Source organism: Thalassophryne amazonica, chromosome 6 (genome assembly GCF_902500255.1).
Source record: "Thalassophryne amazonica chromosome 6, fThaAma1.1, whole genome shotgun sequence".
NCBI lineage: Eukaryota > Metazoa > Chordata > Actinopteri > Batrachoidiformes > Batrachoididae > Thalassophryne > Thalassophryne amazonica.
This window is the reverse complement of record NC_047108.1, coordinates 94,619,696-94,636,913: the sequence shown is the minus strand read 5'-3', so window position 1 is coordinate 94,636,913 and position 17,218 is coordinate 94,619,696. Positions and strand designations below refer to the sequence as shown.

At 41.1% G+C, this 17,218-nt stretch overlaps 1 protein-coding gene across 7 annotated transcripts in view; it reads left to right on the top strand.

Annotated features, from left to right (window-relative positions):
- Positions 1-17,218, top strand: part of baz2a (bromodomain adjacent to zinc finger domain, 2A) — a 51,878-nt gene that overhangs the window by 24,465 nt on the left and 10,195 nt on the right. For 6 of the 7 annotated variants that reach the window (XM_034172827.1, XM_034172825.1, XM_034172822.1 and 3 more), the window contains 17 exons: positions 5,954-6,787; positions 7,318-9,330; positions 9,713-9,973; positions 10,057-10,440; positions 10,566-10,626; positions 11,095-11,203; positions 11,350-11,451; positions 14,696-14,918; positions 15,067-15,128; positions 15,219-15,284; positions 15,368-15,760; positions 15,840-16,094; positions 16,192-16,406; positions 16,493-16,567; positions 16,680-16,854; positions 16,929-16,991; positions 17,070-17,214. In XM_034172827.1, the coding sequence (XP_034028718.1) occupies positions 5,956-6,787; positions 7,318-9,330; positions 9,713-9,973; positions 10,057-10,440; positions 10,566-10,626; positions 11,095-11,203; positions 11,350-11,451; positions 14,696-14,918; positions 15,067-15,128; positions 15,219-15,284; positions 15,368-15,760; positions 15,840-16,094; positions 16,192-16,406; positions 16,493-16,567; positions 16,680-16,854; positions 16,929-16,991; positions 17,070-17,214 (5,434 nt within the window). In that variant the 5' untranslated portion in view covers positions 5,954-5,955. The remainder of the gene's footprint in view (positions 1-5,953; positions 6,788-7,317; positions 9,331-9,712; positions 9,974-10,056; positions 10,441-10,565; positions 10,627-11,094; positions 11,204-11,349; positions 11,452-14,695; positions 14,919-15,066; positions 15,129-15,218; positions 15,285-15,367; positions 15,761-15,839; positions 16,095-16,191; positions 16,407-16,492; positions 16,568-16,679; positions 16,855-16,928; positions 16,992-17,069; positions 17,215-17,218) is intronic. The other variant, XM_034172824.1, reaches the window with a different exon arrangement.

The following is a 17,218-nucleotide window of genomic DNA, read 5'->3' as shown; positions in this document are numbered from 1 at the left end:
ATAAACATTGTTATTGCGTTTGTTTTATGTGAACATGCGAGAATCACAGGCTGTCTGTCCGTTATTTTCAGCGGGAGCTTCTGTGAGCTACACTCGCTTCCTGATCATGTCGTTCTGGGGGAAAGTGAAGTTTGCTCTTTAACGTCTTGATTATTGTTCTTTACAACACTGGTTGTACATCCCTTGTTCCAGACTAATATACACTCAACAAAAATATAAACGCAACACTTTTGGTTTTGCTCCCATTTTGTATGAGATGAACTCAAAGATCTAAAACTTTTTCCACATACACAATATCACCATTTCCCTCAAATATTGTTCACAAACCAGTCTAAATCTGTGATAGTGAGCACTTCTCCTTTGCTGAGATAATGCATCCCACCTCACAGGTGTGCCATATCAAGATGCTGATTAGACACCATGATTAGTGCACAGGTGTGCCTTAGACTGTCCACAATAAAAGGCCACTCTGAAAGGTGCAGTTTTGTTTTTTTGGGGGGGATACCAGTCAGTATCTGGTGTGACCACCATTTGCCTCATGCAGTGCAACACATCTCCTTCGCATAGAGTTGATCAGGTTGTCAATTGTGGCCTGTGGAATGTTGGTCCACTCCTCTTCAATGGCTGTGCGAAGTTGCTGGATATTGGCAGGAACTGGTACATGCTGTCGTATACGCCGGTCCAGAGCATCCCAAACATGCTCAATGGATGACATGTCCAGTGAGTATGCCAGCCATGCAAGAACTGGGACATTTTCATCTTCCAAGAATTGTGTACAGATCCTTGCAACATGGGGCCGTGCATTATCCTGCTGCAACATGAGGTGATGTTCTTGGATTGGCACAACAATGGGCCTCAGGATCTCATCACGGTATCTCTGTGCATTCAAAATGCCATCAATAAAATGCACCTGTGTTCTTCGTCCATAACAGACGCCTGCCCATACCATAACCCCACCGCCACCATGGGCCACTCGATCCACAACATTGACATCAGAAAACCGCTCACCCACACGGTGCCACACACGCTGTCTGCCATCTGCCCTGAACAGTGTGAACCGGGATTCATCCGTGAAGAGAACACCTCTCCAACGTGCCAAACGCCAGCGTATGTGAGCATTTGCCCACTCAAGTCGGTTACGACGATGAACTGGAGTCAGGTCGAGACCCCGATGAGGATGACAAGCATGCAGATGAGCTTCCCTGAGATGGTTTCTGACAGTTTGTGCAGAAATTCTTTGGTTATGCAAACCGATTGTTTCAGCAGCTGTCCAAGTGGCTGGTCTTAGACGATCTTGGAGGTGAACATGCTGGATGTGGAGGTCCTGGGCTGGTGTGGTTACACGTGGTCTGCGGTTGTGAGGCTGGTTGGATGTACTGCCAAATTCTCTGAAACGCCTTTGGAGACGGCTTATGGTAGAGAAATGAACATTCAATACACAAGCAACAGCTCTGGTTGACATTCCTGCTGTCAGCATGCCAATTGCACGCTCCCTCAAATCTTGCGACATCTGTGGCATTGTGCTGTGTGATAAAACTGCACCTTTCAGAGTGGCCTTTTATTGTGGGCAGTCTAAGGCACACCTGTGCACTAATCATGGTGTCTAATCAGCATCTTGATATGGCACACCTGTGAGGTGGGATGGATTATCTCAGCAAAGGAGAAGTACTCACTACCACAGATTTAGACTGGTTTGTGAACAATATTTGTGGGAAATGGTGATATTGTGTATGTGGAAAAAGTTTTAGATCTTTGAGTTCATCTCATACAAAATGGGAGCAAAACCAAAAGTGTTGCGTTTATATTTTTGTTCAGTGTATATGTCTGAAATTCGGTTTGCGTTTATTAAATTCCACGCAGATTAAACGTAGCAGACACGGATTATTTGTTATAATTGTTTTAGCAAGTTTTCAGGGTATCATGCAGCAGTCTCTTATTAACGTGATGAAATGCATAAAAAAAATTACATTTTTGTAATATTCATTTACAATTGTCATCATGTGGATTCTTTGTTGTTTGACTGCAGCGACTCTCTGGGGCGCAAGGGATTATGGGATACGTCAGTAGGGTGAATACTTTCTGGATGCAGTGTATATACACTAAGATTAATGCCTAAATAAACTGCATGAATGGTTACAGAAATTGATTCACATACCTGCCAAAGCTTCTCAAATATTAATTGGCTTAATTTGGGAAGCTTTGGCTGCATAAAAAAATAATGAAATTATGGATTTCTGCTACAACAAATGCTCTTTTGGAGCAATCTCAAAAATCAACTCAGCTGTATTATTAAAAAAAAAAAAAAATCTTACAACCATCAAGACTTTACATAATTGAGAAAAGACATCCAAATTAATACCCACAAATTAGCAATCATTTGGGAATTGGAGTCATCACATACAAACATTTGTCTTGCTTTTATTTTAATGTGCATTTGATGTCGAGAGTGTGACAGTCAATAAAAAATGAAATAAAAACTAATATTGAGGTAAAGTAGATATTCTGACTAATGCATATTTTTTCGTTAAAATGTTATATGCATAGTAGGAGAAAATTGAGTTAGAAACTTGACATGTCTGGAACAAAAGCTGTCAGTGATCCCTAGTGTCCTGTTGCGTTCACGTTGATGGAAGGAAAAACAGTCCAGTGGATCATTGCTTCAGAATCCATGTCAAGTGCAGACAGTGGGTGATGATGGGAGCTGTGGTAATATTGTTGTGATAAGACAGGCAGGCAGTTTTTTTTTGTTTGTTTGTTTGTTTTATAAGAAGATAACAGTAGTTTTGGCATTGTTCAACATTGTATAATTTAAAACCAGTAATGTAATTATTGCAGTATGCGTATAATCAACCTGGAATGTACAGTGGGGAAAATAAGTATTTGACCCCTGTCAGTTTTGCAGGTTTTCCCACCTACAAATAATGGAGAGGTCTGTAATTTTTATTGTAGGTACACTTCAACTGTGAGAGACAGAATCTAAAAAAAAATCCAGTAAATCACATTGTATGATTTTTTTTAAATAATTAATTTGCATTTTATTGCATAAAATAAGTATTTGACCCCCTAGAACAGTGATTCTCAACCGGGGTGCCGCGGCACCCTAGGGTGCCGTGATCGATCGTCAGGGGTGCCGTGGGCAATTATCAAATATCACCATTATTGGGTGTGTGCTGTAATAGTGTGGCAGATGGTGTAATGCTCTTTTATTCCAGTAGATGGCAGCAAAGCGTGCAGTAGCGCTGAGCCGTGTGCCGACAAGGAGGCGTGTTCGCCATTTTAATTCCGGGCAAGTTAGTGATTTGTGTGCATAGAACTTCACTTAGTCTCGTCAAGAAACATGTGGAATATGCCGGAAAGCTGCGCATGTTGGCAAAGTCACAAACGGAGGAACAAGGGAGACAATATTTCCTTCCATAAGTAAGTGGCTTTGGTTATTCTTGTCACTTTGTCCGTGATATTTGGATGATAAACAGCTGTATGTCTCCTGCCGTACCTGTGTCGCCCTATGACACGGATCATTAATTTCACTTATGTCTAGTTGATATTTTCCACTGCTAGACCAATGTCTAGTTAAAATACTTGTCGTTAGTGACTAAAAATTGTTCGACAAGACTGGGGAGTTTTTTTTTGTTTTGTTTTGTTTTGCACCTTAAAATAATGAGATTAATGACCCGCGCTGTGCTGCCACACACACAGAGATGTGCACATACACACCGCTGACTTCATGAATGAAACTTGGTCAATAAAGGATAATTGTGTAAAAATATAATATATATAAATGTATTGTAATGGTTTTAGGAGCCGTGCTGCGTTGAACACAGCAGCAGCAGCTCAGCCGAGCAGCGTAGCTTATCAGCGCAGATCCGTGTAACTTTCAACACTAATATTTGTGAATGTGTGTGTGTCAGAGTAAGTTTAATACTTTCCTGACATAATTTAATGTAATTTAATTTTACTGGCTTGATATCCAGGTCAAAATGGCATTTTAACACGTATTTTGCGAGAATTTTTCTGAGTGTGTTCAGTCGCGGATCTCCATTGAAAATGCATTAATATCCAGGTACTTCGTCAATATTTTGCCCGGTTAGGAGACGTCATGTCGCTGTCCATGAAGGGACGTTTTCGTTTAGTGTGCAGCAATGGGACTGCGCTTTCTAGTTCTTATATACAGCTCCACATGACTATAGTATACTATGTTACGTCATATCTGTATCACACGTGTTGCTAACGCACCGTGTAGAGACAGTCGAGTTAGTGGTGCGTGACACGTGACACATGACAGTGGTGTGCCGCAGGATTTTGTAAATATAAAAAGGGTGCAGTGGCTCAAAAAAGGTTGAAAATCACTGCCCTAGAAAAACAGAGCTTAACAATTGGTACAGAAACATTTGTTTGCCAGTGCAGAGGTCAAACGTTTCCTGTAGTTCTTGACCAAGTTTTCACACACTGCAACAGGTCGTCTCCAAATTTTTCAGGTTTGGAGTTTCAGCTCCCTCCAAATATTTTCTATTGAGTTCAGGTCTGGAGACTGGCCAGGCCACTCAGGGACCTTGAAATGCTTCTTACAGAGCCCCTCCTTAGTTGCCCTGGCTGTGTGTTTGGGGTCATTGTCATACTGGAAGACCCAGCCACGACCCATCTTCAATGCTCTTACTGAGGGAAGGAGGTTGTTTGCCAAAATCTCGCAATACATGAACCCATCCGTCCTCCCTTCAATACAGTGCAGTCGTCCTGTCCCCTTTGCAGAAGCGCACCCCCAGAGTATGATGTTTCCATCTCCATGCGTCACAGCTGGGATGGTTTTCTTGGGGTTGTTCTCATCCTCTAAACATGGTAAGTGGAGTTGACTCCAAAAAGCTCTATTCTGGTCTCATCTGACCACATGACTTTCTCCCATGCCTCCTCTGGATCATCCAGATGGTCACTGGTGAACTTCAAATGGGCCTGGACATGTGCTGGCTTGAGCAGGTGGACCTTGCTGCTCTGCAGGATTTTAAACAATGACAGCATCATGTGTTACTAATGTAATCTTTGTGACTGTGGTCCCAGCTCTCTTCAGGTCATTGACCAGGTCCTCCTGTGTAGTTCTGAGCTTTCTCAGAATTATCCTTACCCCACAAAGTGAGATCTTGCATGGAATCCCAGACCGAGGGAGATTGACAGTCATCTTGTGTTTCTTCCACTTTCTAATAAATAATCATAACAGTTGTTGTCTTCTACCAAGCTGATTGCCTGTTGTCCTGTAGTCCATTCCAGCCTTGTGCGGGTCTACAGTTTTGTCCCTGGTGTCCTTAGACAGCTCTTTGGTCTTGGCTGTGGTGGACAGGTTGGAGTGTGGTCGATTGAGTGTGTGAACAGGTGTCTTTTATACAGGTAACAAGTTCAAACAGGTGCAATTAATACAGGTAAAGAGTGCAGAATAAGAGGGCTTCTTGAAGAAAAATTAACAGGTCTGTGTGAGCCAGAATTCTTGCTGGATGGTAGGGGGGTCAAATAATTATTTTATGCAGTAAAATGCAAATTATTTAAAAATCATACAATGTGATTTTCTGGATTGTTTTTTTTTTTTTTATTTATTTTTTTTTTTATTATTTCTCTCATAATTGAAGTATACCTACGATAAAAATTACAGATCTCTCCGTTCTTTGTAGGTGGGAAAACCTGCAAAACTGACAGGTGGTCAAATACTTTTTTCCCCACTGTATTTTGGTGGTACTGTGTGCTATGCTTATGCATTGTCATGAAAGAAGGAATGTAACCACATTACGTGGATAAGGTTTAACAAAAAGTAGTCCATGTGGATTTGCAGTTCTCTACAGCCACTTGTGGCAGAATTGTACATCATCCTCTCAATTAAAAAGAATAGAACATGTTGTCCATTAGTCACACAGTTCAATAAGCTGTTCTATTCATGAAGACAAAGGCATTTAACAAATGGTTCTGTTCCTAACAGATATGAATGGCGAAATGAATGTGAATGGCATCACTACTGTACTAGGATCCAGTGTTCCTGGTTCCCAGCCACCAACAGCTACTTTTCCACATGCAAGCAACCGCCACCAAAGCGGCATGGGGTATCAGTACTTGTGGGGAGGACATTCTCAGTATGGTCCATCTGTGGGTGCCTCTCCAGGTCAGGTGATGCACCAGAAGCAGTCTGTGCCTGGAACAGTCCAGCCTCAGTCACAGCATCACTACCAGTCACATGGACAATATCAACTAAATGGGTGTATTGAAAGCACCCACCAGGCCTCTGTCACAGCCCCACCAAACATATCCATTCCAGGGAGTCAGTACTGGAACCGCACTAACCCTGGACAGCAGCAGTTAGGTTATAACTCCCACAGTATGTATGGCACGTACCAGACTCAACGTCACCAGCAGCAGTCTTTCCAGTCACAGCAGCAGCTTCTCTCCCACCATCACACACACCATTGCCACCAGCAACCGCAGCATTATGGCGTGATGCCGAATGGAATGCCCTATTATCAGCATCAGCCCCAGCACCAGTCGCTGCCGTCAACACAGCCGGATTCCCCACAGCAGTCTCAGCCCCAAGGCCAGACTCCAGTGATGTCCACAGCAGTGCAGAGTTTTACTCCTCTACATGGCAGCCCACAGCACCACAGTTTAAGCGGCACAGGCACAGGCAGCCCTGTTCCTATGGGGCTTTCTTCAGTATCAGTGATGTCATCATCAGCAGTACAGGATAGTGGACCGCCCCAGAGCCACAACAAGGAGAGAAGCCTCCATGCTAGTAATACAAGCGTATCTACTGGCATGCAAGGTGAATATATTACACATACAGAATTTATTTTCATTGGATCCTGCCAACTATTTGCATTTCTGTTGTTCCTATAAATATATTAAGTTTTTTTTAACATTTATTTTTTTGTGTGTGTGAGAGAGAGAATTACTGAAGTTATGGGATAGCTGAACATGTTACCTTTCTGTTGCTTAAAGAGTATTTGTTTACTAATCATAACTCTTCAGGTTATCACAGGCAATTATTATTGGTTTTTGTCTTATTTTGGGTGTTTATAGCTTGTTCCACATTTTAAAGTGCAGGTTGAGGCTGCTTGCCTGTGTTCTACATTGACAGAAATCTTAATTTTCTCTCTTTGATTCTTCCTTCTCACATTTTTGATTCTTAAAACCTTATAATCTTTAAATAGTGAATTCATAATGCCAACTTCTACCTTCTATGGCCATAAGAAATCTCATCTCAGTCGTGAACTTGATATTTATGTGCATGGTCTTTTTTTATTTATTTACTTACATACATAATCCATTTGTGTTTATTCTTTTCTTTCTCGGGGCATGTGTGTGAAGCTTTCAAGGATGTGGAAACAGCCTACAATGGAATTGAAAGGGCACACATTACCCAGAGGATTTTGAAAAGTGACAGTTCCCAACAGAAAACTTCCACGCCTCATATGGGTTCTGCAAGTGATTACCTTCAGAATTCTGATCAAACAACATCGCAGCATCCAGAAATGATTTCCCCTGTGAGAGAGCCAGTTGTAAATACACCGCCTGACTTCATGCATTCAACCTCTGTATCTGCATCTTCCACAGCAGTGTCACCATCATTGGTCACGGTGCCAACACCTCAACTCTGTGCAACTCCTGCTGTCTGTGCATCTTCCACATCTACCCCTGGGCTACATATTGTTTTGCCCTCTGAGATTAAATCTGCTCAATCACAAATTTCAACAGCTCTCAACATGTCCTCCTGTCAGTCACCAGCTGCTCGTCCAAGACCTTCACCACCTCCTATGTTGGCTCAAGACATCAAGCCTTCTGCTGCTGCCCTGACTGAGATTTCTGTTGCTGAATACAAGCATCTGTCAGCAGGTTCTCTGTCATCTCCAAAGTTGTCTGATCCCCTGCCCTTGATTGATAGTGTGCCTGCACCTGCAACACTGTCATCAGTCCCTTCAGTTTCTGCTCCTTTATCAGAGTCTGTGGTTCATCAAACAAAGTCTGCATTGGCTTCTATTGTTTGTGGACCTATGGCAGCTGATTCCCCTCTTGACATAGTGCCCACTTCTTACTCTGCATCTGTACCCACATTTCAGCAGGTGTCCCAAGGATCCAAGCTGCCTACACCTGTTAGTCAATATGAAAACTCTGCAGTTCAAACTTTGTCTGGCTCTGGACCCTCGACCTCAGTACCACCAGGCACTTGCTTGATGTCATCTGCACCTCTTAGTTCTGTGTCAAATAATTATTCAGTTGGAAGTGTCGAAGAGAAATCAGCACCTTCACCTCAACATCAGACATTACTTGCTGTTCTGTGTTCTAGTCTTTCTACTACTGCAACAACTGTAGGTTTGAATTTACACTCTGCAGTAATCAATGAAAATCCTACAGCCCAACCGCTGCCTACCCTACCTCTTCCAACCACTCAAGCCTCCAGGACTGCACCTGTGTCTGCTCCACCTGCCTTGGTGCCTGTAATATCTACAGTGACAACACCATTGAGAGTGATGCAGAACTCCGACTCAGAGCAGCTTCCGGCTAGTACAACTCTTTCACATGCATTAAAGCAGTCATGTTCTGAGCCAGAGTGCCATGGACATGGTGGGGATCATAAAGGGCTGCTTAATACTGCAATTAGGAAACCAGAGGAGTGCCTACCTCAGCTCCATTTGGGCAACAAAAGGATTCTGCAGAGTGCAGAAGCTCCTGGGACGTGTGCATCCAAAATTCATTCACACCAATTGTTTAGCAGCCTTCTTGCAACTTTGCCAATTCCAGAGAAAAGTGTACAGACCACTGTTACACCTGAACTCAAGGCCAGCAGTAAACACCCAGATCTTGAAAAGCACCACTTGCAGAGCACTCCAAAAGACAGTCGTCTCTCAGAGGACTCCACAGAGGACCAGACTAAAGTTAGAATGTCCCTACAGCTTTGTAGCTCTAGGGAAGAATATCAGACTGGGGAAGATAATTTTGATGAATCATCACAAAGTGCTTCTGAAGATGAGGTCAATTCAACCTATAATTCCTTGTCTGGAGCTAATGTCAGCTCTGTCTTGGAAGAAACCTCTGTTTTGGACGGCGACAGCTCATGTGCGGATAACTCCACTCATTTTGACAGCAGCATTTACCCAGAGGATGATACGTCTCATGCTGAAGATAAACCACCGGTTGTATGTGATACAACTAGGGAAAGCGACTCCATAGATGATACCACCAAGGGTACACAACAAAACACTGGAGATGTCACGTTGGAGTCTTCACTAAATGATGCCTCTCAGATGGATAAGCTTCATGCAGAGTCACACGCGTCATCATGTTCATTTGTGGCAGCAGGGCACCAAGGTAAAGTTGTAATAAATCAGTCAGACTTTATTTGTATTGCACTTTTTACACAAGTAAATGTAACTCTTAAGTGCGTCATACAGTAAAATACTCCCCCCCGCAAAAAAAAAAAAATTAAAATGCAGTGGCTATCTTAAATTAGTGAAAACACTCAGTCATACAATAATTCAATACAATTTCAACAGGAACTGAGGAAACACATCATAAAGCTCTAAACTTGTTTTTTTGTTTGTTTGGGTTTTTTTAGTCTTGTAGAAAGTCTTATCTTGGCAGTGTATTTATCTTCTATAATGCAGTTTTTCTCATGACTTTCATTTTCACCAGATAATGTTCTGCTTTCTGCACTTTTGAAACATGTAAATGTTGTTCTGTCTGTGATTAGGACCCAAGGAAGGCTGTGATCCCAGAGGACAAGATACACCAGACTCTGTTACTATTAAGACTACTGTTAATGAGACATCCACTCCCTCGAGTTTCGGTGTGAGAGATGGCAACTTTGCCTTCAGCACCCCAGCAGAGAACCTTGCAGATCACCCATTCCAACAAGTAGCTGATCACGTGTCAGCTCCTGCAGGGCATTTAAGGTTGTCATGGAAACAACGTAAGCCTCCATCGTCAAAGCCAGTTTGGATTAAAACTCCAGGTATTCAAGACACTGAAATGTTTAGCTTTGAAAAATTATTAGTAATGCATTGTAACTTTTTTCTATCTCTTGCTGCTACTAAGCACTTGAACAGCGGAAGCCTAGAGTTCGAATTCCAAAGGACAAGAAGATGAAGTCTGATGTGGAAGGAGTAAATGTGAACAAGGGAGATGAGGGAAAAATGATGCGCAGAAAGAGGAAAAAGTTTTTTACAGTGGATGTTAAAGAAACATCTGATCTACAAGGAGTGGCTGGGGCCCCCAGCAGAGAGGTTGATTCAATCACAGCCACCATTGATGCTGTTCTGGCCAGCACGTCAACAATACACACGGTAGCTGAGAAATCCAGGAAGCTGAAAATGGTCAAGAAAGAAGACCAAGAGGGCTATATGGTAATCACACCTAAACAAGATGCTGAAACAACACCTAATGATAATGAAGACATTGATGACGACAGTTCTAATACAGGTAATGAGGGTTAATAAATCTTTGTGGGACTAACATGGTTCCAGACAATAACGTGACAGCTTGTTGAGTGGTGATAACACAGTTTATCAGTCCAATATTAAGTATGGTTTTGTGTGTTGTTGGAGGTGAAACCAACAGACGGAGGGTTGCAACTGAGGAACAGGTTCAGTTTCCTTTGCAGCATGGGTAAGTGTGCTCATCATTGACTAGAACTAGAAGATAGTCTTTAAAAAAAAAAAAAAAAAAATCAGTTTGGGAATTTAAATGTCACAGCATTTATTTTTATATTACTTATTTATATTATATCATTCAGTTAAAATTAAATTAATCTAATTTTAATAAAAAAAATTTAATATGAGGTCCGTGTCATTTCTTTTCTTACAAGTTGAAGCAACATTAATACTGAAGTTCTTACAAGTCTTACTGCTATTATCATGATAGATGCTCTGCTATCATGATACGTATGTGGTAGTCATGAAGGGCTCAAGGTGTAGTTTGCCCTCTTTGATTTGCACAGAATAATAGTCCTAGACGGTGATTATATTGAACGTAGCTCAAGACTTAAAAATGTGTCCTATAATGAGGTTGCTTGTTGCATGGGTGCAGTGTGTCAATGGCCTTGTCTTTAAATGAAATTTTCTTGCATACCTTTAGTTGGAAAAGAGAAATTCGTGTAAAGAAAATAGAAAACCGCTTGAAGGGGGAAACCTGGTATTATGCACCATGTGGAAGGCGGATGAAGCAGTTTCCAGAAATAATTAAGGTAAATTTCCTTATTTGTAAAACAGAATCAAAAAGGTTTGGGGTTATTAAAATTTGCACATTACAATAATTACAACAACAAATGTCAGGTGTCTAAATACTGGCTGCTGTTATGTTTTCTCCTTTCCCGCCACTTGGCTCACCCAGTACTTGAACAAACACCAGGGCGGTGTGGTTAGCAGAGAGCACTTCAGCTTCAGTCCACGTATGCCTGTTGGAGACTTCTATGAAGAGAGAGAGACACCTGAGGTCTGTACAGCATAGTTCTGTTCTGCTCAGTTTATTATTCTGTACCACAAAGTTAAAAAGGACTATATTTGGATGGTTTCCATTCATAAATCTCTATGGATGGTTTCCATTCATAAATCTCTATGTGGGTGCAGTTGGGTCATACAGGATAAGCTATGATGTAAAATTGCATAATTGCATGAAATTTGCTAGAATTGTCAGGGTTGAGTCTCGAGTTTCAGAAATTAACATCTTGAAGACATTTTTGGGTGATTGCCCTTGACTTGGTACATTCATGGTTATGCAGCAGCAACAAGAAATGTGCATGCTGTTGTACCTACAGCCCCTGTGTTGACTGTAGCCTTAAGTATGAATTTCAAAAATGATGCAATCCTTGTTTTAATGTTTCATTAGGAACCTTTTGAAGCATTTTGTTTTGAATGGTTGGTGACATACTGAAACCCAATTCAATGCAGCTCATGGTGTCTTCCTATTGATACAGATTCCACTTCCTGAACAAGATTTTGAAATACTCTAAAGCAGTGTTTAAAGTTAAGGTCACAAATTCATAAAACTGAACAAAAGGTTTTGGCACCATCCCCAGCCAAACATTCTATCTGTTATTTAATTTCCCATTCTGTTTTCTCCATATGGCTGATAGCTTGTGAGAGTACTCAGTGCAGTGATGAGCAAATTATCTGTTCAGGCCACAAAAAAATGATTTCAATAATGAGCAAGACACTGACATGAATCACTTACATGCTTCAGGCTTAGAATGTTCTCTGTCAGGCAGTCATTACTTTTCCACATACTCACCTTCCCTTACCACACATTTACGCCAATGCTGGACAACTTCTTGCATCTTGTCTATGAAGAAATTTGGTGTCCTCTGGGCACCAGTGACTCACAGCTGCTTGCATGTCTGGATCATTCATGTAACAGAGTTCGTTCAGGTTCCTTTCAGCTTGGGGAAAATAATAAATTGGAGAGTGCAAGAACTTGGCTTTATGGCAAGTCTGGTAACATCTCATAAAATTTGAACCACTGCAATGCATTGTGTGTATGTACGTACACGCGCATTGTCATCTGCTCCAAGCATGCATGGAGCTGTTGCAAAATGCCCACATATCAGTCTGAGTTGACAGCGTTGCTGCAGTCCATAAATTCTGTGAGGTTTCTGTTATGCCATCGCTTTTGCACTTCATGATGTGCCCATAACAGCTGTTAAGGGGCACCCGCTTACAGGCCTGGTCATGTGGACTCAGTGTGATTGGATTTTCACCGTTCAATCTCCTTGCCCACCTGCTGACTACTGATACGCACTTCAACACAAACAACTTTCATTCATCAATTAATGTCCTTGGGTGCACAATACTTTACAGTGAAGAATTCAATAACAGTATGTTGTTTGAAACGCACATCTATGTAAGTTTTTTTTTTTTACAGACTTCTATGCATATGTGTTTGGTTGGAAGCGATTCTGCACATCTGAAATTGCAGGCAGAAATGTTTGGTGTAGTGATAGTTGGGGTTTATCCTTCTATGTTGCTTTAATATTGTGAGTTCCAAGATGATAGCATTTTTTTTTTCAATATTTTTATTGGGAAAGAACATATGGCTCACAAGACAAACTTTTCATAAGACACAAATTATTAAGAAATTGTCATTTTGATGAGAAGAACAACAGTTGAAACAAAATGACTCCAATAGTTGTTAAAATATTGTGTGTTATAGCAAAAGAAATACAAGCCGCATTTTATAGTTATAGTTTTTAAGATATTTACAATAAAATAACCTAATAACAGGAAAACAAAGTAAATAAATTTTTTTATATATATATATATATATATATATATATATATATATATATATATATATATATATATATATATATATACACAACCCCTGGCAAAAATTATGGAATCACCGGCCTCGGAGGATGTTCATCCATTTGATGCCGGTGTTAGGTTTGGGGATGGAAATTTACAGGGTGATTCCATAATTTTTGCCAGGGGTTTTGTGTGTGTGTGTGTGTGTGTGTGTGTATATATATATATATATATATATATATATATATATATATATATATATATATATATATATACACACACACACACACACACACACACACACAGAAAAATGTATTAAAGATAGGGGGGAAAACAAAATTCCCCTGAAGGGGAAAAAATTTAAAGGGACAAATGGCCTTGAACTACTTACAGTAGCGGCCCACACGGTCTATGATGGTGACGTCATAGATCACGTGGGAGCTTCCCTGACTCACGCAAGGGATCGACAGCCGATCAGAGTACAGAAAGGCACGGCGATGTCATCTGGTTGATTGTACAAAAGACCCAAGATGGTGTAAAATGCTCTGAAACAGCTTATTTCTGTATAAACTTAATGTATTTCTCATATATTTTGTAAAGGGTAGTGATAAATAAACCCTTCTAAATCTAAAAATGTTGTTTTTGAAACCAGATTACACCTCTGAAGTATGCCCTGTTTATGTGCATCTCGTGAGGTCAGAGGTCATTTCAAAAATCTCATGCATGTGCACTCTTCCTTAGTTATTAGTTATGGAATACACCCCAGGTCGACATGTTCTCTTTGTTAAAATGAGCTGTAATTTGTCAAGATATTTAAAAAATAAACTAATATTGTAATGCTTGGATTTCAGTAGAAACTAAATTTAGTCAGTTTTGTGAAATTTGAAAGGCCGTGCAGCTGTAATAGAATGTGTAAATACAAATGTAGTTTCCTTTTACTGCAGATGACACTGGATTTAGGAATGCTACTAACCTTAGTAGTATCAGTAGTAGTTTACCTAATAAATCTTTAACCAGCTTAAAGCCACATCATTGTCAGATTGTATTGTGCATAGTACGTATTATATGAGTGATTCTTTATACATCTGGCTGAGATGGACCAACTCACTTATCTAGATTTTTGGGTGGCCATGCCCTATGATATTACCGCGCAGGGAATTGAGCAAGCTACATCACTAACTACAGGATGAAATGTATCTAAGGTGTTGCATATTTAAGACCACATAGTGGTTCTCTTTGAATGATTTCTAACTTGGACCAACCCATCCTGTGGTAGGGAATTTGGATTCACTGTTGCCTAGTTTAGTCTGTATCTCTACATTCTGGAGAGTACAGTAATCCTTAATAAAGGGCTGCAATATATTTAAGTCCATTGCGTGATGAACATGTCAGAATCATATTATGTGCAGACTGTTTTTCAATGCAATATGTTACAGGGTAAGAAATGGATCCTCTTGAAAAATGAGGAGATTCCTTCCATGATAATGGCCATCACTGGTCGCCGTGGTCGACCTCCAAATCCGGATAAAGAGAAATCTCGCAGAGCTCGTGCCCTGAATGGAGGGCCGCCTCGCCGTCCTGGAAGACCTCCCAAACTCAAAATGGTTGACCTTCTTAGCAAAGTTGATGCCAAGCTGTTTAAGAGGCTTGAGGCAAAGGGTGAGTAGGTGTAGAGTGGAGGTCATCGTATGCAAGAATGGATTTGGTGTAACTCATTAAGCAGTTTTCTGCCACTTGTGTGAGACCAGATGTCTTGGTTAGCATTGTACTTGTTTTGAGGTTAATCGATTATAATTCCATTTTGTAGAAGCGCTTAACGAGGAAGATAAGGAGAAACTAGTAAAAATCAAGAAGAAGATGAAAAAAAAGGTATCCATTACACTGCTGATGTTGACTGTGATGAGGCTGTTGTAAAATGCTCACATCTCATTCTGGTTTAATTTGATGTGCAATACTTAGGCAAGAGTGAAGAGAAGGGAGGATGCTAAAATTAAGAAGATGAAAGAGGAAAAAAAGCGAGCCAAGGTAGGAAACAAAACGATGTTTAGCACAAGATGTTTCAACAGTGTAGTTTACTTGCTGACACTTTTTTTTTTTTCTTTTTGAAGCTGGAACAACATGCCCATCACGTAGAAGTAAAGACTGAACCAAAAGACAAGACAGCTCCACAAGTCCCAGGACCAGCAATAGACTCTACTGTAGAGCCCAAGAAGCCTGGTCGCAGAAGGTCTGTAAAGGTTGAAGCAACATTAATACTAAAGCAGAGAGATGAGGAGAGGCTCGCTCAGGGTAAGCGGGTGCCTGGTGCCCGGTGTAAAGCAAAGGCTGTGGCTAAGGCTGAGGCAGAAGCAGAGGCAGCTGTTCATGCTGCTATGGCAGCGAAGAGGGCTGCAGAGAGGAGAGCACAGGCCCAAAAACGTCTGGAGGAAAGGAAGAGACAGCAGATAATCACAGAAGAGCTGAAAAAGCCCACAGAGGATATGTGTCTTACTGACCACAAAGTAAGTTTTTGTATTTGAAACTCATTATCAACTGTTGTTGCCGCCTGTGTGCTCATAGCTTTTAAATCTGTCTTGCCAGCCTCTGCCAGATTTGTCTCGTGTCCCTGGTGTGGTTCTCTCTGGGACAGCATTTGCACACTGCCTAGCTGTTGTCGAGTTCCTCCATGGCTATGGAAAGTTGCTTGGCCTTAACGTACCCAAGGACATTCCCAGCCTTGATACCCTGCAGAAGGGCCTATTGGGCTTGGGTGATAATCAAGGAGAAGTCCAAGACCTTCTCTTGAAGATGGTGAAAGCTGCACTTTATGATCCCGGCCTGCCCTCATATTATCAAGTGTGTGATAAAACCTTTTTTTTTTTTTTTTTTCTGTCATTCTGTTCCCTTGATTAATGACTTTTAACCTAGTTTCCTTTTCTATCCTTATTTTCAGTCGGTGAAGATACTAGGAGAAAAGCTGGTTGAGCTACAATTGACGCGCAACACAGTTTCAGAAGTTCTTCGAATTTTTTTAGAGTCGCATGGTTATGAGACTGAAGTGTGCAACACATTGAGGACCAAAACCTTTCATGCCCTGCCTCCTGACACCAAAGCAGCCATATTGGGTTTTTTGGTGGAAGAGCTCAATGGCAGCAACATTGTGACATGGTACGAATAACACTTTGTTGTGTTTACACTTGGTCCTTAATAGTTTGTCTTTGTCACATTACTGTTTTTAATGTCTTCTTTTTTAGTGACATTGACAACACACTGGAAAACATGACAGCTTACAGGAAAAACAAATGGATTATCGAGGGGAAATTGCGCAAGTGAGGTCACCCCCCCCCCCCCAAAAAAAATAGATGAAAATTGTTTTGTCACATTTTCAGTTTATTCATAAGAAATAGTGGTTCTGATTTATTGATTTATTTCTTATTTCAGGCTGAAGGCGGTGCTAGCACGCCGTACAGGACGTTCAGAGGAAGAACTGTGTTTTGAAGAGAGGAGACGCAGTGCCAGAGTAGCTGAAGAAGAGAACATGAATCTGGAGGACAGTGGTTTAGTTCTGGAGAGAGGCAGCCGTCGTGCGCGGAAAGAAGAGCCAAAGCTTAGTGATGTATGGATTTGTTGTAATGTGTTTATACCATGTACATATTAATCCTACAGTTAATTTATTTTTTTCTGCTCCAGAATGAAAACCCTACATATGCCAGCATTGCAGAGCTTGAAAGGCAATTAGACAAGCTAACTAGGGTAAGTCTGATGCTACATGTGGTACCTTTTTGTAAGTTTGTCACTTTATATTATTTCCTTTTACTGTGGACTTCACAGCGGCAAGTATTTTTCCGTAAAAAGCTGCAGCAGTCGTCTCATTCCATGCGAGCAATGTTGTTGGGCCAGGATCGTTTTCGACGTAGATATTTAGCTCTTCCACACTTAGGAGGAGTTCTTGTTGAGGGGCCCGAAGAGCTTTTGAGTGA